Source organism: Mytilus edulis, chromosome 8 (assembly GCF_963676685.1).
Source record: "Mytilus edulis chromosome 8, xbMytEdul2.2, whole genome shotgun sequence".
Classification (NCBI taxonomy): Eukaryota; Metazoa; Mollusca; class Bivalvia; order Mytilida; family Mytilidae; genus Mytilus; species Mytilus edulis.
In genome coordinates, this window is record NC_092351.1 from 14,422,960 (window position 1) to 14,449,058 (window position 26,099).

The window sequence follows — 26,099 nt, forward strand, 5'->3', positions numbered from 1 at the left end:
TAAAATTACGGATTGTTAAAAAAGAACGTGTAATGTAATTTGCACTCCTGTTATCATTTTTAATTCCCTTTTTTGTTGTTGCCATTTCCGTTATTTAAAGGGGTTAAAATCTAAAAAAAAAGATGAACACTGCCACATTCAGATATGCTTTTTCCAAGTCAGACACTTCGTCATTTTTTATTCAAGTCTTAGTTATATGTTATTTTTGGAGAAAATGTAGTGTTGAAAGCAGACTTTCAAATTTTTTCTTTTTTTTCTTTTATGAAATTTGGTACATTCTTGTGACAAATTTCTATCGTTGACTATGTGGTGCCCTCTAGATGTCTTCTTGTTAATTTTGCTTTGGATTTGCTTTCTCATTAATTTAAAGCATGTATCTCATTTTATTCATATTATTAGATATGAGATTGTATTAATTATTTATTCAAACTATATGCTAGCTATTGAATAATACTATGATTCATTCTGATGGAAATTGTAACACAGATAAAAAGCAACCATCAAATTAATTAATAAAATATAGAACAAAATAAACATAAAAGTTCATTAAGGGTAGGCAGATTTTGTTGACTCGAATGAAAGTGATTGCGAGTTCCAGTTTTTACTTTTGTATTCAATTTTGCAATGTTTATACAGAAAAAAAAACGCTCTTTTACAAACAGTATAAATATACAAGTTTTTTGTTTATATGTTACTTTTAAAAACTAAATGTATCATAATGATCTGTGCATGTGATAGTTCAACCGTGGTTGGTTACAGGCCTGATCTGCACTTACATTTGATTTTTTACTTTAATTAGAATCAGAGGGAAGTCGGAAATAACCTTTACTTTGTTTTTTTGTTGCTATTTCAGTAACGAGAGATACAAGTTCTGTGCCACTGTTATTGATTTTCAAAGCCATGGTTCGCTTTCCTGTCATCTGCTCGGTAAGTTTAAAGTGCAATGACCCAATCCGGCGACATCCGTCATCTGTGACATACTTTGGTGATTTGTTCAAAGTGTCATAAAAAATAAAATCTACGCTATTCTGATCTTTATACAGTGGAACATATTCATGTTCTTGGAGATATTTATCTTCTCCAACTTCGAGAATCTGACCTATTTCTATATGTTTATCAAAAACATCTTTGCACTTTTCAACTCCGTCTACAATAATTTTCTTTGACTCTGGATCTCCTTTCTCAAACGCACGCGTTGTGCCAATACCATATGTAAATCTTGCAACGCGACTAGTTATCGTTCCAGGATCAAACCCGAACAAAACAGCACCTTTTAATACCGCTAATCCCGGATCTTTTGGAATAACCATTCCAATTTTCGGAAATTTCGTTTTGAGAGCTTCGGTTAGCACTGTTGAAGCTGAATGTCCACCAACAACCAACAATGTTTGAACGTTCTGTAACTCTTTTTTCGCTAGTAATTTCTCTAGTTCTCGTATAACATTTTCAAGAGAATAGTCGTAGAAAGTTCTAAACAAATCGTTTTTTATTCGAAATTTATCTTTGTTCACTTTTACCCGACCATGGAATATCGTTTTTTCTACATCCTCAGCCAACGAAACTGATGTAATGGCCTCGAAAGTATCTGTCCAGTCAATTGGTAATCTAAGTGTTACTTGCCCTTCCGGTTCGCCTTCATCTTCTTTTTTGAATGATGTCTTTTTGTTTTCAAAGTTACGTAGTAGTGAATAAAATGCCGACGGATTTGTTTCTTTGATGCTATTTATAACATCCTTACCAAATATTTTTTCAAGAAATTTATAAAACTGTTTATTAACTGTAATTCCTCCCCAGTGTCCCCCACAAGCTTGGTGCACCTCTTTAAGTGTGTTCTCCCCTGTCACTTCATGTACAGCAATATCAGTTGTTCCACCTGGAAAGTACAATAAATAAAATTTAATTTGATTAACAATTATGAAGCAAAAAAAAAAAAAAAACACTTTTGCTAATGCTATACACAGAAAACAACTAATATCTTAATATAAATAAGAAATTGCTAAACTTTTAGATGTTGCGAAAATAGATTCCATTCAATTATTTTTTGCCAAATATGAAACACTGTACCTCCTTGGTCAAGCACAATGAATTGTGCTCCTGGTGCCATTGCTGCAATAATTTTCCTCCCATCACCTTCTGTTTGAACACCAACTGGTACTCTTCGACAGTGAATAGAAGCTGCTTCTGGTTCCAGTGCTAACATGATCTGATCGTGAGCTATTTTTGCCTAATGAAAAAAAAACACGTTTGAAATTATGATTATTTTTTTTTTTTAAGTGTGTCGTTTGTTTTAAATTTTCTTTAAAGTTTGGTATTTTTGGTATTTACTTTTTACAGGTTTACATGTTTACTAATGTGCATCTTACATATCCATTGAAATGTACTAGTCAATAAAAGAAACGATACACTATTTTTTTTCAAATTTCAAAATGATGTTTTCCGTTTACATGACCCATATTGAAGGTAGCAATACTTAATGACCATTGAAATATAAATCCGTTTAAAAAAAATGTTTGCTTTCATGACGTCATTTGACGAAATAATATTTTTTTTTAACAAAATTTACATAAAATGACAATTTTAAAATCAGAGGTTCCAACTAATTATGCCAACCTCTCATTGAAAGGTTGAGGCAATGTTTGCCATCAATTCTTTTTTCTTTTTTTAAATCATACAGTTTCCTTGTTTATTTGTAAGTTCGGTCCCACAAGAAATCGTTCAAATGTATACATTATCAATTGATTTACCTTAGTCACTATTTGTAAAGTGAAACTAAAACAAAACCGGTAACAATCTTAAAACTAATTCGAAAAGTTCCAAATTTACAGTGTGTTATTTTCATATCTAAAGCATTGATTTGAGACGAAAACAATTATTTATTTTTTTAATTTTTTGAGATTCCAAAAAACACCTTTTTTTTTACCAAAAATTAAAAAAAAAAAACAATATTTCAACCCATTAGTTACAATATTAACATAACTTGATTAGCATATTGAATATTTTAAACAAATTTGAAAATTCATTTAGTATTTAGAACATTATGTGTCGATTTTTTATCCAACTTTCCACAAAAATAATTTGCACCCTATGATCGTTTACACGGAATTTTGTAACTTTCCGACAGGTTTTAATTTTCATTATCCTATGTGCATACATTGCAAATGAAAGCTTTTTGAAATAGTGTATCTCATTTTCGTTTTATATTTAATACTTTTTGATAAATTTTATTCCAAAGTCGTGTATCGTTTCTTTTGTTGACTAGTATGCAATAAATGTCCATCGGAAAAGATCTATATTATAGTTACTAATTGATACTAGACATCATTGAGATAGAAGCCATCTCTGTGGACCCCGAGTTTTTTTTACCTTGACCTTTGACTTATGAAGTTGTATATATATTATGACACATCTCTTGTGTTGGTTATTATACATGTCGAGTATAAACTTTGAAACCATAATGGTACCCAAGATATATAGCGGACACAATCTTAACCATAGAACATGGGGTTGACAACTGAAACCAAAGTTTTTGACCTTGAAATTTGACCTAGAAAGTTGCACAAACACTATGACACACCCTCTGGTGTTGGTTAATATACATTAAATTGAGAAAGGAAATGGGGATGTGTCAAAGCGACAACAATCCGACCATAGAGCAGACAACAGCCGAAGGCCACCAATGGGTCTTTAAAGTAGCGAGAATCTCCCGCAACCGGAGGCGTCTTAAAGCTGGCCCCTAAAGAAATATGTATGCTAGTTCAGTGATAATGGACGTCATACTCAACTCCGAATTATACACAAGAAACTAAAATTAAAAATCATACAAGACTAACAAAGGCCAGAGGCTCCTGACTTGGGACAGGCGCAAAATTGCGGCGGGTTAAACATGTTTTTTGAAATCTAAACACTCCCCCAAAACCTCTAGCCAATGTAGAAAAACAGAGTCCGAGTCCGATGTCAGAATATGAAACTAAAGAAAATAAACAAAATGACAATAATACATAAATAACAACAGACTACTATCAGTTAATAACATGCCAGCTCCAGACCTCAATTAAACTGATTGAAAGATCATGTCTCCATCATATGAATATCAGGCAGAATCCCTCGTGTTAGGTGTTTAGTATTATACAATCATGAAATATATGAGAAGAACATAACCAGTGTCATGCCAACAACTGGTTTTAGAATAAATGTTTTTTAATTCCGATGCAAAGACCCTTAACGTGAATCAATATTAAAGCCAAAATATGCAATAGTTAATGAAAGAGGGACGAAAGATACCAGAGGGTCAGTCAAACTCATAAATCGGAAATAAAATTACAACGCCTGGCTAAAAATGAAAAAGACAAACAGATAAACAATAGAACACATGACACAACATAGAAAACTAAAGAGTAAGCAACCTGACAACATTATCGTAACTATATCCCTTCTTGATAAGTCTGTTTAAAGGTTTTGTTAGCTTTTGAGGTGAATACTGACATTTCGTGCTTTGTAAAGAATATATTACCATAAAAGATTGGATGTGAAATACCTGAACGTATCAGATGTCTGTATGTTGAGTTATATTTACGAATTATTTTCTTATACCGATGATAAAACTTAGTAAATGATTTAACTAGTTTGTGATATCGAAAACCCTGATATAATATTATTCAGTAATACATAAAAATTATCTCGCTACAATCTAATACATTGTTACATACATGAGCGAATCATACATGTTGAGATATATAAACACCATAAGATGGTGACAAGGGAACGTCACCATCGAAAAATGAATAATTAACGATAGGAAATGAAAAATCATCTCTTTTATCATAATTTTTTTGTATTAAGCTTCCCGTTTATGATATAGATATCAAGATAGAGGAAAGGGCAGTGTTAGTATAAGCTTTATTTGTATGTTCAACAGGATAAGTTTCTTTAGTATACATATTGAAGTCGTCACTATTGAGAGCCAATATAGCATCCAAATATCTATAAATTTTTGTATTAAATGTTGTTTCGATGGGTCTTTGCTAATTTAAGTTATAAATCGTAACTCATAACAATACAAAAACAGGTAAATGTCTAGTATGAAACTATAACGGTTCTCTAGATATAGAGCGGACATAATTTGTTACGGGCGGACGGATGAACAGACTGATCCCTATAATGCGACCCGTCACTAGTCGGAGCCCTTATAAATCACATAAAATTATTGTAAAATGTCTTACCTTTTTAGCACATTCTCTCATAAACTGCTTTGCTCTCAAATCCCAGATTGCAGGAACAGTAATGACCCACATGACGTCTTTTTCTGTAAACCAGTTTTCACCTGAATTCTTTATAGCGCCTAATAGCTGATCTCGAAAGTAGCCTATTACAGCCCCAAATACATCAACCGCTTTCATCTTTTTTCTCTTTTTAACATCGTCTTCTTTAATCGATTCCTCTAAGTACGTTTCTGTGGTAAGGTCCTGGACAAAAAAAAGAGACGATATTGTTGAGTATAAGAGTGCAAAAGAAATGAATTGATGAAATGGCAAAACATTTGTGGTTAATCTAGGATATACCTTTATGTATTACTTATTGACGCGTGCCTTGCAAATAAACTGCTAATAGCAATGTTAAAGTCTTTGGCTTTTTTTTAAACAAATTTCAGCAGTAAAAATTTAACAGAACTTCAGAATAAGACTGGGTTATAACTTGTAGGTAAAACATCTTTATTAACAACATATAATATAAATATACTGCCATTGAATGGAGGTGTCAGAGTAGATTAAACCAAGAGGGGAAAAATATCCCCAAGATGTTTTATGATTCAAGTGTACGCTATGTTATAAGAAGGACAATTGTGAAAAAAAGGTAAAGTCATAAACTAAAATAATTGTCTTTTACTCAGATGATTCCAAAAGGCCCAAACACATGTGTATAATCCTAAATACAAATGTTGCTATGGGTAGGCGGAGCTTATGGAAAATTGGTGAAAATTGTGTCCAATGAAATAAATGGTTTATGTAAGAAATTTGCATAAAGTCTATTACAAGTTGCTTTCTTTTAAAAAAAGAACTGCAATCTTGAACCTAAATGCTTGTTGGTACAAAAGATCAGATAATTATTAAATAAAGATGGCATGGTTTTACCTAATTTTTGTTGTATAAAATTCATATCATATTCAAGATATGTGTAATCTCAGTTTATTTATACCACAGACAAGAAACTCCCAAAAATATTTTGGAGTGAGGGTTTAAACTTCAACTTTATACATTTACTTAAAAGTCTCACTTTTTTCATTTATAGCCTGTCCTTTTGTTTTAATAAGCAAAAATTAAATGAAGGTGTTGTTGAGTTGCTTTTATAAGCTTGTGTGACAGACAGAAGGACGCGGGAATAAAAGGACCAATGCAGTATAGTTATGTCCAGTACGCAATTAAACATGTTGTTTTTATAATCTCTTGTCCTTTGAATACGGATATCGATTTTAAGACGTGATCAGGTTTGATAGGGCCAATTTATTGCAATCAAACTGGGTTTAGTTTAAAACTAGTTTGCAAAACTATTTGTTTATTTTTAAAAACCGGTTTAAACTGGATTTCTTGTTTATCTCGTTCAAAGTAAAATAAGTTTTTGAATTTTAGCCTCGGTCACACCTTAACGGATAGCTCGAACGGACGACTAACGGATAACTTTTGTTCAATCCGTTCATGTCCGTTACACGTCAGTTCTTATCCGTTAGACGTCCGTCCATATCCGTTGCATGTCCGTTAAGCGTACGTTTTATCCATCGACGTCCGTTCTGTCCGGTGGAAAATTATTAGCATGTTCAAAACTTTGAACGGACGTCCAACGGACAAAATGTCCGTTGAACGTCCGTTATGCGTCCGTTTTGTACGGTACTCATCCGTTTCGTTTCCGTTTTGTATCCGTTACGTTTCCGTAATACATCCGTTGGAGGTCTGGAAGATAAATTCACCAACGGACTTCTACCGGACGTTTAACGGATAAAACGGATGTTGAACGGATGAGAAACGGACTTCTACCGGACGTATAACGGATAAAATGGATGATGAACGGATCTGAAACGGATAAATGCCAAACGTTTTATTCGGTCAGTACATCAACGGACTCCCAACGCAGAGGCGGATGTAGGGAGGGGGGGGGGGGGTTGCTTATATAGGGAATCACTGAAGCGTGACAGGAGCGGGCCCCCTCTTAGGTCAGTCATTGGGCCCCCAATTTCTGGATCCGCAACTGCAACGGATAACAATTTTGTCAACGGACAACTTTTATTTTCATCCGTTAGGCGTCCGTTCGTGCTATCGTAAGGTATGACCGAGGCTTTAGCAAACTGCTCGTGGTGCAGTTTGATAGTTCGGTTTCTGCAACAAATATGGAGATGTCGCAAAAAAATTGAGACTTGAATATGAAGATACTGAAAATGTGCAGTGGATATGCTACCAACACGACATAGGTGGGTGGATTAAGTATTTGCATAATAATATAAACTAGAGACATATAAAACATTGCACTAATATGTCTCTGTATGAACATAAGGAGACGTGACATGATTGCCAATGAGATCTATTAATACTATATAGCCAAAAGAGTTTGAATGAAGTGGCTGCAAGTAAACAATTGCAATGATGATCGACCACACGTAATTAAATCAGGTTACATGAACAAAAACCTCAACACATAGGTGTCGAAGTGCGCGTACATATGATTTCCATGGTACACAGACGGTTAAAATGTCCTTGTATGCATCTTTCCGAGTCAAATTTTTCTTATCCGTTGAAGGGAGAAGGAATGCATAACTAGTTATCGAAACATAAACGAATACACTATATTATTGACGATGGAAGTGTTTAACGTCCTTGACTGGCTTTTCAGCCCTCGTACGGTCGGTACAATATATTGGACACCCCTCTACTACTTATAAATTGATATAATTGTTATCTGTACAGAATATTATAGTCCAGTCAATCTAGTTAATATAAATTTGAACCTAGCCTTGAAGTAATTGCTCTTTACTATTCATGGCGTTCACTGGTGTGTATATATATAGTACCTTTGACTCTTGATACCTCTCCTGAAATTCTCTGTATAGTAATTAAAGTATATATGCATGTTCATAGAGTACAGAAAAACAGAAAAATCGGTATTTGGAAAATAGGGGGAGGGCAATAAATGTGCCCAGTCCCTAATTACCTTTGACTTTTGATACCTCTCCTGAAATTCTCCAGTCAGTATATTTTTTTTAAGTTTACATACGCTCTATTTCCCCGCGATTTCGCGGGTGTGTTCTAGTTTATATAAAAATTGATACAAAATTATAACTTTACCGCTTCTATTCAACACAATGACCACAATGTACTGATTTTGATATTTTAGGCGTCTTTAGAATATAACAAACAACTCTATATCTTTTATCAAGCTACAAACTAGATTTCTTAATTCATTAGTTGATCAATTATTAGATTTTACAGCATGTAAAGAATCTCAAATTGAATAAAACTAATTAAGTATATATTCTTCTTTTTGTGGTTTAGAGTTTCTTTACACAAGGTAGATGCTGATCAAATATAATTTACAGATATAAATAATACCAAATATTCATTCAAAATGGTCACAAAGCCATAAATGTGCAATTTCTTTAATAAAAATGTGCAAAAAAATAAAAATACTCAGTTCAGTTTTATACATTTCATGAGCAGAAAATTAGATAATACAGTCAACTTCGAATTTATGACCCCATCAATGTATCATATTTTACATGAATTAAAAAAAATGAACCAAAAACTGACAAGTAAGACTTAATCATTGTGTAGTTATCTGCCTTTCCGATGTTAATTTCCATAAGAAATTAATGATGCAAAATTAAAATTTTCCTCAAGTTAGATTTATGAGACTTTTTTTCTGTGTATATTTGGGGCTTAATGCTATTATAGATTGGAACTAAAACATTTTCTGTTGCAATTAGTTTGAGGTTAAAACTTAGTTTGACTGGACTATTTTAAAAGAACTGAACAATCTTGGTAAATACGTAAAATTAGCAGAGAAACTACGCTGCTAACTTTTATTAATTTTATGGATTTCATACTCTGCGTTATACTTGAAATTGTATTGTATACGAGTGATTTAATGTATTTCAATGTAGTTAACATTTTTTATTAAATGTCTGTTTATTTAATATGGTGCATGTATATTTATTATTTTTAATTTGTCAAAAATTGAATGTATATCCTATAAGCTGTACTTGCTTTTGGAATAAAGTATTTTTTATTATAATTGGAAAATGCATTGCATAAATATTTACCAAAACTGAAAACATACACATTCCCCATTTCCATTCTCAATTTTACTCAAAACTAATTCAAATGGCTCAAACATTAGGAAAATGCATTGCATTTATAAGTAGGCACTGGCTACGGTTACATGGAAATGTAACAATAATAAAAATATTATTGTTACATTGGTGACTAAATGCCGGAATGCATGGTTGGGTAAGGACCTGTTTAATTACGAATGTAACAATAATTATTGAGGCTACGGTTACATTGCGTTATTATTACATGACAAACAGCAATGTACGATGGGACTAGTAATATGTACTAAATAATAAAAGTTCAATACATTTATTTTATATTTACAATACATAATTATATTTATTACATACAATTACTTTACTGTAATTTTTTATTTACAATGACAGTTTCTACATTTTTAAGTCCGACACATTTTTGATGAACGACATTACGTCCTCCGTGGATACATGTACATACAGAAGTTCCCAGAATTTAAGTTACAGTTAGCAATCTTTGCTTTCGTGATGTAACAATTTTTTTTAGAACTGAGTTTGTATAGCTGTATGAAATTTGTGTCTTGATATTGTTTCAGTTTCGTTTAAAACGCATCCCAAGTTTTAAATTTTTCACCCTAAACAACATTGGTAATAGGAATATCTTCATCCATTGTTCAAAGTAAAATGACAGTAATAAGAGTAGGTGTGCAGTCAAATACTTAAAAGTGAAACCATTGTACTATATTTTTCATCTTTGGCGCTCCTTATCTGGAGAAGTAGCTTTATTTATCACTATTACAAGTATTATTTAGTACATATGAAAGAATTATGCAATAAAACTATAAGTTTAATAAATCTAGCGTACATTGCTGTTTTTCATGTAACAATAACCTGAGACTACTATAACACATGTGTTATAGAAGTCTCAGCAATAAGGTAATCGTAGCATCAATAATTATTGTTACATTCGTAATTAACCGGTTCCTTACCCAACTTTGCATTCCGGCAATTAGTCTCCAATGTAACGCTAATATTTTTATTATTGTTACATTTCCATGTAACCGTAGCCAGTGTCTTATAAGTAATTACCTTAACCGAAAACATACACTATAAATAACTTTATTGATTCAATTCGTATTTCTATGAATGTGATATTTTTGTATTTTTTTTTTGATTTTATTATTACAAGAAAAGAAGTGTAACCTTTATCATCATGCCAATGCAATTAAGACGCCTGAATCTACCATTGGCCTAATTGCCCTTGAAGTGGATGAAATTGTAGCTTTTCTAGTCACCGGTTAGGTTCCCAAAAATCTTTTGAAGGTCTCAATAGCCACTCAGTTACTCCATATGCGGAATGTCCGATCAAATGTTTGTCAAGTGTTTGTGGGGAAGGGTTCATAAAATTGATCATTGAAATGGGGAATATGTCAAAGCGACAACAACCCTTCCAAAGAGCAGAACATAGCAGAAGACCACCAATTGTTCTTCAAAACAGCGAGAAAATTTATCCTTATATTCAAATGCTTAACCATAAACAGACGAGTTTTCAAGACCCTAGAATCGTGAACTGAAACCGACCATCCACATGCAACATCCAGAAAATGTAAAGTCTGGTCAAAAAATGTTTGCAACTATGATAGATATAATTATTTTTTGCAGGTAATATTGTTCAGCATCATATTTTTAATAGGTATATGGGAGTCATCCATAGCACAAATTACACCAGGAAAACCTTTGACCTTAAAAAATAAACTGTTGAGAGTTTCTTGCACTTTTAATCCGGTAGGTCATTTAAACTAATCAGAAAGCATATTAGAACATAAACTGTCTGTGATCTTCGGACAATGGCATGAAAAGTACCCTCACATATGCCAAAGTTATCATCTATTTCTCTCAGTGTATGTTGGGAAGAGTTATATTTAATGAATATTAACAGATATTTCTCTAGATTTATATACAGACACGTTCATAATACCTTACTTATTTCCAACATTCAATGTATGGGATAAATGAATGACTAATCTGTCAAATAGGGATCTGCTCATTCTGAAATCTTGTCTAAAGTCATCTGATGGAAAACAATGGAATTACATTTTCACCCTAGTCTTTCAATCTGGCTATCTTTCTACGATTCAAAATGACAGCCAACATCAATGTTAACTGACATGTTCTGTGTAAAAAAATGGTGATTGAGTTTTCCTGAATGTAACGGGACGCACCTAACTATCGGGATGCTAAACCGACACCTTGTGCCATTCCCGAACCGTAGCAATCAGTTACGAACGTATGTTACTGCGTTCAGACAATAATAGGACATTCCAGATCATTAAGGAATAATTACATTAGATGTATGTTTCATTCTAACATGACGTCCTCCAAACCGCTTTGAGTACACACCCATGGTAATAGTAATCTGATTTTTTTTCTCACTTTTCGTGTCTTATTGCTGGCTTATCTCAAACGGGAGCCATACTCGTCACTGTATAAACGCCATATTATGTTTTCTAAATTGATGTTTATGTTTTAATGAATGTATCAGATATACACATCATTCTGTAAGCTACTATTGATTCTTTTTTATGCAGGTCAATCCTTTTCACATTGCATGATTTTCATTCAGACTGATAAACCATCATTTTCGTATAATTCACTCAAAGTTAATTAAGAGGTGCTGTCTCATTGCTGCATACATATCTCCTTTTATTTCTCTGAATAAGACATCATTCTAAGAACTTTTGTTAATGAATAAATTTAAAAAAAAAGACATACCTCTTGTTCATACAGCATCATCTTAAAATATTCGAAGTAGAAATATTTATTCAATTGCAATTTGTCAGGATTATCATAGTAATTTTTTATAGCCTCATGACCAAAGCTATGCAACTTCTCTTCTGTATCGAACAGTACACATGTCGGTGCTTTAGAAGTCAAACTTTCTCCTCCAATCCACGGATTGCATTGTATTGATGGGTTAACAGGATTTCTTGTGTAATCAGCATGTTTACAATAGGCATAACCAGAGTATGTTGTCCCAAAATCAATGGCCGCTACGATCAATTTACCGTGGTCTACACGCTGCAAAATAATAATAATAATAATAACTAGTATCCCAATTGTTTGTAAAACAATTGAAAGGTCTTTCCTGTAAAAGTGATGTTTTCGTTATGTACTTTGTACGACCTTTCGTTTGATATACGACAAGCAAACCTTCTAAAACTTTTCGCTTTTTACACTTTATGACCTCATCCGCCTACATTTTCGAGGTTGGAAGTATGATATATGTAACATAGACAAGATGATCTTTCATTTGATATGCGACATTGCCATGTTCTAGAAAGTTTGATTTTTGCACTAAATAACCCCATCCAACTAATTTTTTAGGGGGTCTCATTGGGGGGTTCCGATCCCGGATCCCGCTTACTGTTTTGTCCGATTCCCGTATCCCGCTTACACTATGTACGTAAGCAATCCTCATTTTTTTGTCATTTCCCGGGTCCCGCTAGACCTCATTTCCCGTTTTCCCGACACAATGATTTGACTTTCACGTGTCACGCTTACAAAAAATCGGCAATCCCGCGTCACGCTTAGACCCCAATGAGACCCACTTTTTAAGGTCGGGAATTTGATATTTCAAATTTACTTATCATGACCTTTCTTTAGATATACAACAACCCTATCTTAAAAGAATTATTTTTTTGCACTCAATGACCCCATCCAACCAATTCTTTTGGGGACGTCAATTTGAAATTTTAAACGTATGCTTTATTTTCTTTCATTTGATATGCGACAACCTTACCATCTGAGAAATTTGAAATTTTGCACTAAATGACCCATCCCTTCCCCCTGGGATGAAAAAGGGGTTTAAAATTTTGATACGGTCTGATTAGTCAAAGGCTTAACGTCAGGTTCGGGTAAATCTGTTAAAGGTATTTCTGTTATTTCATTGGTTATAAATACTATCTAATGGCTGCTTCGTGGCTGTTTCCGGAATGATTATGGGGGAAATGAAGGTCATTTTAACGTCTGATTGGCTATTAATGAGTGGCATGCATTATATGTTCTACGCGTCCGTAAGTGGGGTCGGATTGAAATCATGATACTAGGTTATAGGTACATATTATGATAAAGTGTTCATTTGCTATAGTGATAAGTGATGATGATAACTCACCACAAACTGTCAATTTGGTACAGATTATATAATCATGTGACAATGTGATGATTTAATCTTGAAATTATGTTGCTATTTTGGTAAGAAACTGTACATTTATGTATTATTGCTAGTCTCTAAAAATAGAACAGTAATGTGTATAATTTACACTTTAAACTGCGTATTAAAACGGTTAAATGATTGAGATACTTTTATGTTAGATTTCTTCGTATAAAGCTTAGATTTTAAATAGTTAATGTAATAACTGACTTTTAGGCCTCAAGGAAAACTAAAGTCGCTTTGCTAGGGTTAAGGATATTTATTAATCAGTAACGTAAAACACCCAACTTTTGGAGCAAGGTAGTTACTGTTGTGGCACAAACCAATTCAAATGTACATACTGGTTATCACATAGTGATATCTTTATAACAGCTTACAAGTTGTCAAAATGTCAAGTCTGTCAATATAATACAATGCTGACTATACTTCTATACTTTCAAACTATTCAATGGCTACTGAACATAAACGTCTGTCCATTTTGACTCCATTAGTCCTTTTGGCTCAAAACAAAGAAAATAAGAACTGAGCGGTAAAACTTTAAACTAACCAATCAAATCCAAGTAATCATGAATAATGTATGGAAACGTATCAGTGTAATAAAAGTTTATATGATACAATATCTTATGAAGTTTATTTAATATTAACATAATTATACATCTTTATTTTACAATTAAAATATAAACAAAATAAAGAGGCTACCACATTAATACACAAAAAGTATGCTCTATGTATAAAAATAATAACCATTTATTTTTCATTGCTTGGACATATTAATTAGAAAATATTAAAATCACGGAATTTACCGAAGATGTAATTTCGTTTCCAGCACTTTCATCGCTTCATTGATTTCTGGTGTAAATAAACAAACCCGACGATACTGATTAGAAGAATACAAAAATTACAAGGTGAGCAATATGGTTTCTTATGTGCAAAGAAGCCTACACCAAGCATCACGGTATTGTTATTGGCAAGGGTTTCAGTGCACTATAGGATACTATAGTGTCAGTTGTTGCAAATTATATAATTTAGCTTTTTACAATGCACAGCTCTATATACATGTATATGACAATGACCCCCAAGGCAATCATTTTATACGATCCTTCGAACCCAAAAAACTTGCAACACAGTGAACTCACAAAAAGATGTTTGCATGTGGGTAGACAGTTTGATGATCTTTGATGTACTCGTATATTCTTTGGAGTTGTCAGGCGGCTGATTTAGAAGGGGGTCAGGGGGGCTTGCCATCCTTTTCTGGGAAATTTTGTGGGCCTGCACTTATGAAAATTTCTGGATCCGCCACTGGTTGTTGGACCATAATAGTCCCAGTATGGACACAGTGGTGATCAGCAGTCATTATAAAAAAGAAGATGTGGTATGATTGCCAATGAGACAACTGTCTACAAGAGACCAAAATGACTCAGACATTAACAACTGTAGGTCACCGTACAGCCTTCAACAATGATCAAAGCCTATACAACACAGTCAGCTATAAAAGGCCCTGATATGACATGTATAACAATTCAAACCAGAAAACCAAGGCCTTGTTAATATACAAAAATGAAGGAAAAACAAATATGTAACACATAAACAAACGACAACCACTGAATTACAGGCTCCTGACTTGGGACAGAAACATACATAAATATGTGGCGGTGTAAAACATGTTAGCGGGATTCCGATCCTCCCCCTAACCATGGACAGTGGTACATGTATACATGTAACAGTACAACATAAGAACAAACTATAAAAATCAGTCAAAAAAGGCTCAACTCATCAGATTGCCCATTGATATATCAAAAGCACTGAAAACTTAATTTGATATGTCTGATTTCAATTTATTCACATCAGGTCTTTCACTTAGTATATTTTTTCGTGATGAACATTACTATTTGGTTGATTATGTAGGAAATCACTTAAGCATGACTGGAGAAGTCGTCCCCTCCCCCAGCCCCCCTTATTGTCCCAGCTGACCTGAGAATCTGTCCCATTTTAACCATTAACGTCATACAACAATTACTTTTCCATTGTGGCATCATATATTTTGTATTAAAACATCAAAATTTTACATGGAATATATGTGATGTACATGCATGTACAGTTTGTAATGGCAGACATATACATATTGTAGCAATAAGGTGTATCCAAAGCAAAATAATTAATAATAAATCAACTCAATGGATAGAAGCATACTGGTTAGTCAATTTTTTTTTCACACAGCATCTGCATAGAGTGATGAGATATAAATCAGGAGATCAATCACTGGTTTTAGAAGTCAAGAATTTTTATATTTTACTTATTTGGGTAGATACATGTACATGTAACACAACATTTATCTTGTCATAATACCTGTACGCTCAGTGTTCTTCATGAAAACTATCACACTGATTTTAAATCATTATAGGAAAAGCACAGTGTATAAGCAAACATTTCAGGAGGCAAAGAGTCTATTATAGGCTGACTGCAATAGTCTGTATATTATCTGAAAAAGCTTAGTTCTTGTCAACTTTCTTATTATTTCAAACATTTAAATAGATGTCTCCCAAATTTGGTGTATTTCTATTAGCTTTTTTTAAAGTCATTTTCATTATTTTTCAACCCGGCCCAGAAATATGTTTAATATAGCTGATTTAGAGAAAGGCGACCTGGGTCACCTCTAACAAAGGCTATATATTTATTGTCACTGCAAACATTTTACCTGTTCAACACCAAATGCTGTCAAGTATGGGGCCCCTGGCGATGGCTCTTTTTTTTCATAATTCATCTTACATGTACATCTCCTTTGAATTTGTTTGCTTATTTGTTCTATGGTCTATCTATGCATATCTATCTATATACCACATTTTCATGGTCCCACAAAAATGTTTAAAATGTATACATTTGACTTTTTTCTAGCTTCTCTCATGTGATAGCCATACCTTTTTGGTCACTATTTATGTGTTGCGTTTAAATATGAATTGTAACACTTTACAGTGACTGAACAGGTAAAACAAATACTTCTCAAGAAACAGAAAAAAGAAGACTACTTGGAACAGCACCAGACTACATGTATGTACATATATGAATAAAAACTCAGATCTGAATAGCATGGAGGATATGATACATGTATGTCCTTGTGAATAAGCAAGGAAAGCTTTTAATAATAGTGCCTATTTTTTAATTTACTACATTTGTAGATTTTTCATTCATTATCTGTGCAAATTTCAACATAATTTGTCATAAATCCTTATCTAACTTTACTCAAACTTTCAGTGGTCGATCCAGAAATTTTCATAAGCGGGAGCCCACTGACTGCCTAAGAAGGGGCCAACTCCAGTCATGCTTCAGTGATTCCCTATAAAAACAACAAAATTTTTCCTAAAAAAAGGTGGCCCAGGCCCCCGAAAAACCCCCTAACTCCACCTCTGACTTTAATTTTATATGACAAGTGTTTCATTCACCAAAATACTGGTGCGTTTCTGTGATAAATATCATGCACAATTTTATAAATGAGAGGGGAAAGAAGATCCACATGTGGTGTACCTGCACATGACAATTGCAAACTGCCCCATTTTTCTTATCACAACCAATCAACTGATCATGCTGATACTGACATTACCAGAGAGTACACATCAAATGAAAAATCACAAATAACTGATACATATTATCAGATATTACAGAATTAAATATGTTTTAAATTTATTACAAAAAAATGTGTTCTCAATCTTGTAGATAGATATTACTGGATCTCATATACATGTAAGTACCAAAGACAACTGTCTATCCAAGTCACAATTTATAAAAGTAAACTATAAAAGGTTGTAGTTTGGTCTTCAACGCAAAGTTTGGTTCACACCAAACAGCAATTTTATATAGTCCATATCAATAATGACAATGGCGTTTGGGGTTAAACATGTTTTCGTAGGTAAATCATATTGCCATGGAACTTTTTTCATGAGAGTGTTATAGTCTATAGAGTATTACTTCCTGTTTGGTGGAATAGTGAAATAGAAGTCAATACGTTCTTGCTCAATCCTATGTCGCTTTGAAGGTGTCATGATTGTAATCCTCAGCTTAAGCAATGTGTTACTGTTATTTGAATTTCAAAATGACTGAGCAACGTTTTTCGAAGCACTGGTCAACTCCACCATAGCAATCACATGACTTTGACAATCAGTAAATTCCAGCGAAAAATATCTCTATAAGTAAAGAATTGTCGGATAAAAAATAAATAATAGAGTACACAGGAAATGGCAAAGTTCACATAGTCGCGTATGATTAATCATTTAAAAAAAAAAAAGAGCAAAAGGGGGGGGGGGATGGGGCGTACACACTTTACGCCCCCCTCTGGATCCGCCACTGCCTTCTGTTGTTGTCCATTTTGTCAAGTAGTAATCCTCAAAAGTATGTGTAGGTTATATGCTATTTTTATCAAGTTGATTATAGACACAGAATACATTTTATTATAATATCATTCCCCATTTCCATTATCAATTTTATTAAGTCTCCTTCCATTATAACACGGGTCCACCAATAATACAACAAAAATGACAAATTAGTAGAAAAAAAGCGCTATGTTTTCATATTGCTTGAAGTGCAATATTCCAATAAAAATAAACTACTCACAAACCACTGATCTCAATATAATCAGCTAAAATACGGCAAGCTTTTTAGAAAAGCTATTACTTGTTTATTAGTAGAGTTTATTAAGACAATCAATTTGATATATCAGACGACCCAAAGTGCCAAAAATGATGCAATATCAAATATATAAATAGAAGTTATGAAACTTACAAAGTCAATGCAAAACATGAAAATTTCAAATTGATTTTTTGGTGTTTTTTTCTATGGATTGTTTTTGGTATTTGGTCAAACATATAACTATGTTAGCCTCTTCAATTTCTAAAACATTTTGGCAAATAATCTACAGTTGAAGGACAACATGTTAGGAAAAAAAGTGGGACAATTTTAAGGTTAATCAAGGCCACAATGAATCATCAAATATATTTTATGATGTAATATCATACTTCAGAACCGGAAGTTGTAGAGACATGGGACTACCACCATTCAACTCAGGACCACTTGACCTTTGAAATATCACAAGGTCAAGGTTATAGTACACTTTGAAGGTCAAGGTTAAATTTCATCAGCACCCGTCATTGACCTCAAATTGAAGGTCTTGAATTACTAATCATCTTTTCAGTTTATAGTGGGTTGATATCTGTTACCTTATAAAAGATATACACATGTTACTATAGTTTTGAGAGATATGTTGACGTTACTTTTGAACAGACGTTCGGACATTTTTGAGCTTAATGTATAAAATGTAGAGCTCGTCCAGAGGAACATTCCATACGCAGTATACATGTATGCAGCAAACTCTTATCGTTTTCTTAACATGTAAGCTTGAAATTGAAGCGTATTTTTTTTTTTGCACTCAGTGACCTTTGACCTTGGGTACAAATTAAAGGTTACATAAATTACAGAATATTGGTGAAGGTCCCAAGTCTCTACGACTTCCAGTTCTCGATTTTTTTTTTCGAAAATTGTATAATTTTTCAAAGGAGACAACTCCTTATCAGGGCAAATAACTTCATGTTTTCATGTTTATTAACATTGCTATCAGTTCCTGTACATACTGCCATTTTCAATTCTATTCTATCTCTAATACTTTTTAAGAAAATTGCAAATAAAAGAAATTGCTTCAAGGGAATATAACTCTTAAAGGGGATGATGAAATCCTATACAGCCTCGTCTGGTAATAGATCATAATGAGGTCTATCGATGGTCAATATTTAGTCTTGATGACTTCAATAGAAACGAGGGGAGGGCATGTCAAAAAAATGCTGGAAGAAAAGAAAACATTAGAAAAACAATAAGGTCTTTCCTCACGTAGGGGAAAGACCTTAATATATATATATGTTTATTATCCTCCTTAAGGAGAGTATGGATATACATGAACATAAATACAAATGTGGTATAATACAGAGTGTTAATAATAAGAATTTAAATAAAGATTTGGATAAAATAAAAGAAGAAATAAATATTTATATTAATGAATAATTAAATAGATCATTGAATAAATAGAATAGATAAGTAAATGTTCAGATGAATCGAAAAATGTCTTTTAAGATTTTTCAGTTGTAATAAATATCAAGTTAACTGTCATATTCCTTACATAACCTATAAATAAACTTTACACAAGAGTGGGTGAAACTGTCTGCATCGGATTTTTCAAGAATGAAACATTTGTCACTATTACATGATAGTAGAGTTAGTGTTAAGTATATGTCTTCCATAGCATGGAGCGTTGCGCTAAATTCAATTGGTCCAATATTAATCAGATCTATCCAAAACAAGTCTCTTGTAGGCGCTACACTACAACATTGTATTAAAATGTGCACAATTGCGTTGCCATAGAAAAGGCCACACTTATGACATAACAGTAATTCAGCATCAGGTTCGCTTGGTCTAACCAGGGCGCACAGAGATATGATAAATTTTGCTTGAAAGTTCAAAGACGGATACTGGCGCAAGATGGTCCAAGCACGATGTGGTTCTATAGAGTTATGAATATGTTTAAAATATTCAAAGTCACTGTCACTATCTAGGCGTTGTTTAAGAATGTTCTCTTCATACTCATATACGCGTTTTTTAACTATCGATTTCCATTGCTTCTGCTTAGGAAAGTAACTTGTCGATATTAGTTTTTCAATATGGCCTACTAAATCGTATTTCTGCATAATCTGGATGACATCATTCACAAAGCCAAAGTTATTTTCAGTACATTTGTGGTAAAACACCAAAAGTCTTGACATAAGGACGTTTTTCGGCAAATATTTAGATGGCATATTACACAGCCTCCCAAAGAATAACAACTTATTAATGTTAATGATACTTTCAATAGGAATCCACCCTAGCAAAGAAGTGCACTTGTCAGTTCTAGTCAACCTAGGCAATCCTTGTACGTATTTGCAAATATACCGATGCGTTCGTTCAAGTAATAATAGTTCGTTTTTAGTCAAGTTGTTCCACAGTTCACATCCATACAGGCCTTTGCTATAACATAGTTGGACAATAATTTTGCTACATGTGATTGGATTAAGTAGAGACGGATGAACACCCATTCTGATTATAGACATACAAACAGAACGTATTGTACGACAGGCTGCTAAAGTTCTCTCAGTTGAATTAAATCTAGCATCAAGTATAATACCAACATGTTTCACACTATTACAAACTGGAATTATATCTGTATTGAGTTTTAAATCTCTATACGTTTCGGTTCTTTTAGAAAATATAAGAACTTGACTTTTACTGGGAGAAAACTCGAACTTCCATTTAACGCTGTAATTGTAACAAATGTCAATCATGCATTGCATTCCGGAAAATGTTGGCGATATAAGAGCGATGTCATCAGCTTGTACAGGACATCCAACATTTAAATCTAGCATAACAGCTCCTTTCCCTGACGTAGAAAGTATATCAATAAGATCGTTTATATAAATAAGGTAAAGTTTCGCCGATAAAGCACTACCTTGTCGAACGCCTCTCTCAAGGCTGAAAAATCTAGAGGTTACATTATTACATCGCACACAACTTTTAAGATCTCTATACATATGATCTAGCAATTTCCACAAATTACCATCAATTCCAAGGTCATTGATCTTGATTTTAAGTCCAATATGGTCCACCGTATCAAACGCCCTCTTGCTATCTAGCAATGTTACTTGAATAGAACTATTCCTCTCCTTATAGTGATGTACGGTTTCTTGTAAATTAAACGAGGCGTAAATACTGCTTAAATACTTTTGATATGCCATTTGTTGATTATTCGGAAAATTTATCAGTCGTTCATTTAGTCTATTATCCAGCAATTTTTCGAACACTTTTGATATGCAAGGTATGAGAGATATACCACGGTATGATTCGATATCAGACTTCAACTCTTTCCCACCTTTAAACAACGGAATTACTACACTTGTTTTCCAATCAACAGGTGTTATACATTGATCAAAGATTAGATTAAAAAGGTTGCACAAATGTCTCAATAATAATTTTCCGCCGTATTTAATATGCTCATATGATATTCCATCAAGCCCACTCGCTTTTCCATTTGGCAAGTTAGTCACAATTTTCGATAGTTCTTCAAAAAACACGGGTCTAATTGGGTCGTTATCACATCGATTACGAATAAGGTTCAAAAGTTTAGTGTTGACTTTGTCTTCAGTATGATCGGACATTTTGGCGATTGCTTCAAAAAGATTTGCAAATTCAGCACAAACACTTTCGGGATCATTTACAAGTTTATTGTTCAATTTCAGTAGGATATCAGATGTATTCCTTGATCAACGACTGTTGATAATACACCATGCTAAGCGTTGATCTACGTCGATAGATTTTTCAATATCATTAGACATCTCGGCTACATACTCGTCATAGACTCGACGAAGTTCATTCCTAAAACAGTTTTTTGAATTTTTGTATGATATATACGACTCATATTCTTCGCCACGAGGTCTATGTTCACTGATCCATACATTTCGACGTTGAATCATAGAATCATGTAACTCCGTTAAATGATCATTCCAATATGGTTTTAAATGTCTTTTATGCTTGACGATAGGAAGGGTATCTCTTGCTGCTAGAACGAGACTGTTGATTATTTCGGAGTAATACTTTTCTATATCAGTTTGATTCGTATACACATGTTACTATAGTTTTGAGAGATATGTTGACGTTACTTTTGAACAGACGTTCGGACATTTTTGAGCTTAATGTATAAAATGTAGAGCTCGTCCAGAGGAACATTCCATACGCAGTATACATGTATGCAGCAAACTCTTATCGTTTTCTTAACATGTAAGCTTGAAATTGAAGCGTATTTTTTTTTTGCACTCAGTGACCTTTGACCTTGGGTACAAATTAAAGGTTACATAAATTACAGAATATTGGTGAAGGTCCCAAGTCTCTACGACTTCCAGTTCTCGAATTTTTTTTCGAAAATTGTATAATTTTTCAAAGGAGACAACTCCTTATCAGGGCAAATAACTTCATGTTTTCATGTTTATTAACATTGCTATCAGTTCCTGTACATACTGCCATTTTCAATTCTATTCTATCTCTAATACTTTTTAAGAAAATTGCAAATAAAAGAAATTGCTTCAAGGGAATATAACTCTTAAAGGGGATGATGAAATCCTATACAGCCTCATCTGGTAATAGATCATAATGAGGTCTATCGATGGTCAATATTTAGTCTTGATGACTTCAATAGAAACGAGGGGAGGGCATGTCAAAAAAATACTGGAAGAAAAGAAAACATTAGAAAAACAATAAGGTCTTTCCTCACGTAGGGGAAAGACCTTAATAATAATAATAATAATAATAATAATAATAATAATAATAATAATAATAATTTGTATACTTAATTCTTATAATGTTCTGTTACACCACTATCCAAGGTTAAGGGATGGTTAGGATTCCGCTTACATGTTGAACCCCGCCACAGTCTGTATGAATGTGGCTCTCCCAAGTCAGGAGTCTGTAATTCAGTGGTTGTCGTTTGTTGCTGTGTTACATCTTTATTTTTCGTTCATATTTTTGGTACATAAATTGTGCTGTTAATTTTCTCGTTTGAATTGTTTTACATTTGTGATTTCGGAGCATTTTATAGCCGAGTATGCGTAAACTTAATAATGATATAATTGATGTTTAATATAATTTTCTTCTACCGTTTGGTAATTACAAATAGTGCATTTTGTCGTAATTTATCATTAAAAACATTACCTTAGATGGATTTGGCTGTTTAAAAGGTTGTTTTTGTTTTTGTTTTTTGTTTTGTCATATAGCTCTTCAACTGTTTCGGTTCCTATATATCCTTTCAAATATTGGGCTTTGAGCGTACCTGGTGAATGTAAAATCTAGAAAAGAGCGTCGGACGCATGCAATTCATAAAGTGTAATTTCATTTTTTACAGCACTAATTCGACACCCCTGCTAGTGCACTACAAATCCCCAAGGTTGTCATCATCTCAGTAGTCAGCATTTCGGTACTGAAATGATTGATAGGCAAAGTTGACCTAAGATGGATTTGGCTATCTTTAGTTTTGTTCATATACAATGTACCTATTCAACCGTTTCGGTTGTTATACTTAACATTGGCTTTGCAATATTCAGCTTTAAGTGTTCCTGATGAAGGTAATAAAAGATAAGAGTTTCGAACGCATGAAATCTATAATATTTTGTTTTCATTTGTTAACAATGCTTTGAAACATTTTAAAAGGGCTTACACGTGATACTTTTTTCAATGACAGATAATATCCAATTTTATGAAAACATAAATGAATTAGAAAATTATGTAGCCCGCGTTTTCTAATATTTTAATATATTATGTATAACATCTAACAAATTAGGTTTGATTAGAACATTCCTCAATTTGACAAACGTACATGTACCATTATCTTTATATCCGCTGTTTTATCAAAAGAATAACAAAGGAAATATAATTGTTACCTTGTCATTCGGCATTGTGGAAAACTCTTTTCTGTATCATTTATGCGTCATGACGACGAATTTTCAAATGGCTCTAGAAATTAAAAAGAAATATTACCAATCGCTAAGCATTGCAAATCCATGAATAACATTCTCTAGTTTTTTTTCTTTTTTCTATTACTACTGTTCATCGAATATTTTTTTAACCAAAACTTCAAAAGTTCAGCAGACTATGATATCAAGCACACATATTTGCCAAACAAAAGTAACTTGACGTTTCAAATAATAAGATACCATTAACATAAGTTATGCTTTATTTCTCAATGTAATAGCAGCAAAAACATGTGTCTACCGTACTGCATAAGATGTTCACGAATTAGTCGTCATCAGCAATGCTATATAGAAAAGTTTGGTGAAACCATAAATCCATAATATTAGCAACATAAAACCGAAAGTAAAAATATATATTTAAATAGGGTAAAGTTTTCTATAGGTAAACAAAACGGATTATTGTGCCTATTCAACATGTACTAGCCTTACTTTATGTCTATTAGATCCCTATTCTACAATCCAGACTATTTTGTTGTAAATTTCAACTACATTTTACACGATGAATAGACAAAACTTTCGAATGTTTACGTAAGCAGTGCTCGATATTGGTTCCTTGTACATGTTGTATGATACGAACTCTCGCGAGAAATTACAGATAATACTATAAGTAATGATATTAGTTAAATATATATCTATACAGGTTGGGTAAACGATTTAAAAAGATATATGTTAGTTTATCACGCATTCAGGTCGTTTACACTAAATTATCTAAAATAGATATGGTATTGATCACAATAACGACGTCGACTCGTTATTTGTTAAATATTCTATACTAGTCTATGTTAACGTATACCCTCCATAACATAACTGTCGTCTTTCGAACATTTTGATAATAGTCTTACACATATTTACTCATACCTCTCGAAGAACAATAGAATAAAAAAATATAAGGGGTGGGGAAAATAAAATTCAATTTTAGCCATACCACCTCTATGAAATCGATCAATTTTTCAAATGGTAAGCCGTTATCATATTGTATAGCTCATCGTTTCGTTTTAGATTACATGGCATCGTCATGTCACTGACAGCTGTTTTACAACGGTGTGATAAACATATTATTATTTAAATAAGTTTACAACTTATTGTGTTACGCTTTTGTTTTCATGAAGTTGTAAATAATGTTACTTAGCGAGCCTGATACGTGATATGTAATTCTATTAAATTAAATTACTATTTGAATATTAAATATGTGCTTGTTTGATATATATTATTTAAGTCTTAAGCACAAGTGACATTCTTTTCATTAGTTGCTTAAACCTTTGAATTAACTTCAGTCACTGTGATTACTCTTAGATGTATAATTGTGTGTTTTGTTCTGATAGATTCGATGAAATAAGCCCCTTATAACTGAGTTTTATTGTGTGTTCTTATGCTTATGATGTTGCGTTACACCACTGTCAAAGGTCAGGGTAGAGGGATTGGCACAAGCATAAATGTGCAACACCGCCACATTCTTGTTTTGCTTGTCCAATGACAGGAACCTGTAATTGAGATGTTGTCTGCGTCATTTTACATGAATCAGGCTGTTGAATTTCTCGTTTGATTTTTTTTCATTGCCATTTAGGAATCTCTCAAAGTTTACTATGAGGTATGGGCTTTGGTCGTTGTATCTAATAAGTTCATATTTGCTGATCGTTTTTATTAGACGCTTTTATTGCTTTCGAACACAACTTTATTACAATTTTGACAATTTTATACGCATGTTTTATGAGGGAAAGTTTTGCATCGACCATCCTCGACCATTAATATATACCATAACATATTGCCTAATATGAATGTAGTTATGAAATAGTGTTATTGTTTTGCAATTAAACAAATGAGAAGTTCGATGTGTGTTGCTTAGTCTTTAGTTATTTATGTTGTGTAGTCTGTACTATTATTTGTTTTTTCTGTCTTTGTATTTTTAGCCATGGTGTTGCCAGTTTATTTTCAATCTATGAGTTTGACTGTTCCTCCGGTATCTTTCGTCCCTCTTTTAACAACTGCAGAATTCACAATACTAGAGCTTCCATACATTATTAAA

General features: G+C 33.0%; 1 protein-coding gene across 1 annotated transcript; it reads right to left on the reverse strand.

Annotated features, from left to right (window-relative positions):
• Positions 1-407: 407 nt before the first annotated feature.
• Positions 408-24,669, reverse strand: LOC139484880 (heat shock 70 kDa protein 12A-like). The gene is made up of 6 exons (XM_071268901.1): positions 24,506-24,669; positions 23,987-24,059; positions 12,059-12,364; positions 5,220-5,462; positions 2,065-2,224; positions 408-1,873 (listed from the first exon to the last, which is right to left on the reverse strand). The coding sequence occupies exons 2-6, from the start codon at positions 23,999-24,001 to the stop codon at positions 792-794; spliced, it is 1,806 nt and encodes a 601-aa protein (XP_071125002.1). The 5' UTR covers positions 24,002-24,059; positions 24,506-24,669; the 3' UTR covers positions 408-791.
• Positions 24,670-26,099: the final 1,430 nt, after the last annotated feature.

Bases quoted from the DNA above. Each gene is read 5' to 3' on its own strand.
- LOC139484880 (XM_071268901.1), bottom strand. The intron at 2,225-5,219 runs GTAAGACATTTT...TTTTTTCATTAG, and splicing joins TGAGAGAATGTGCTAAAAAG to GCAAAAATAGCTCACGATCA. The intron at 1,874-2,064 runs GTACAGTGTTTC...TGTACTTTCCAG, and splicing joins CATTGTGCTTGACCAAGGAG to GTGGAACAACTGATATTGCT.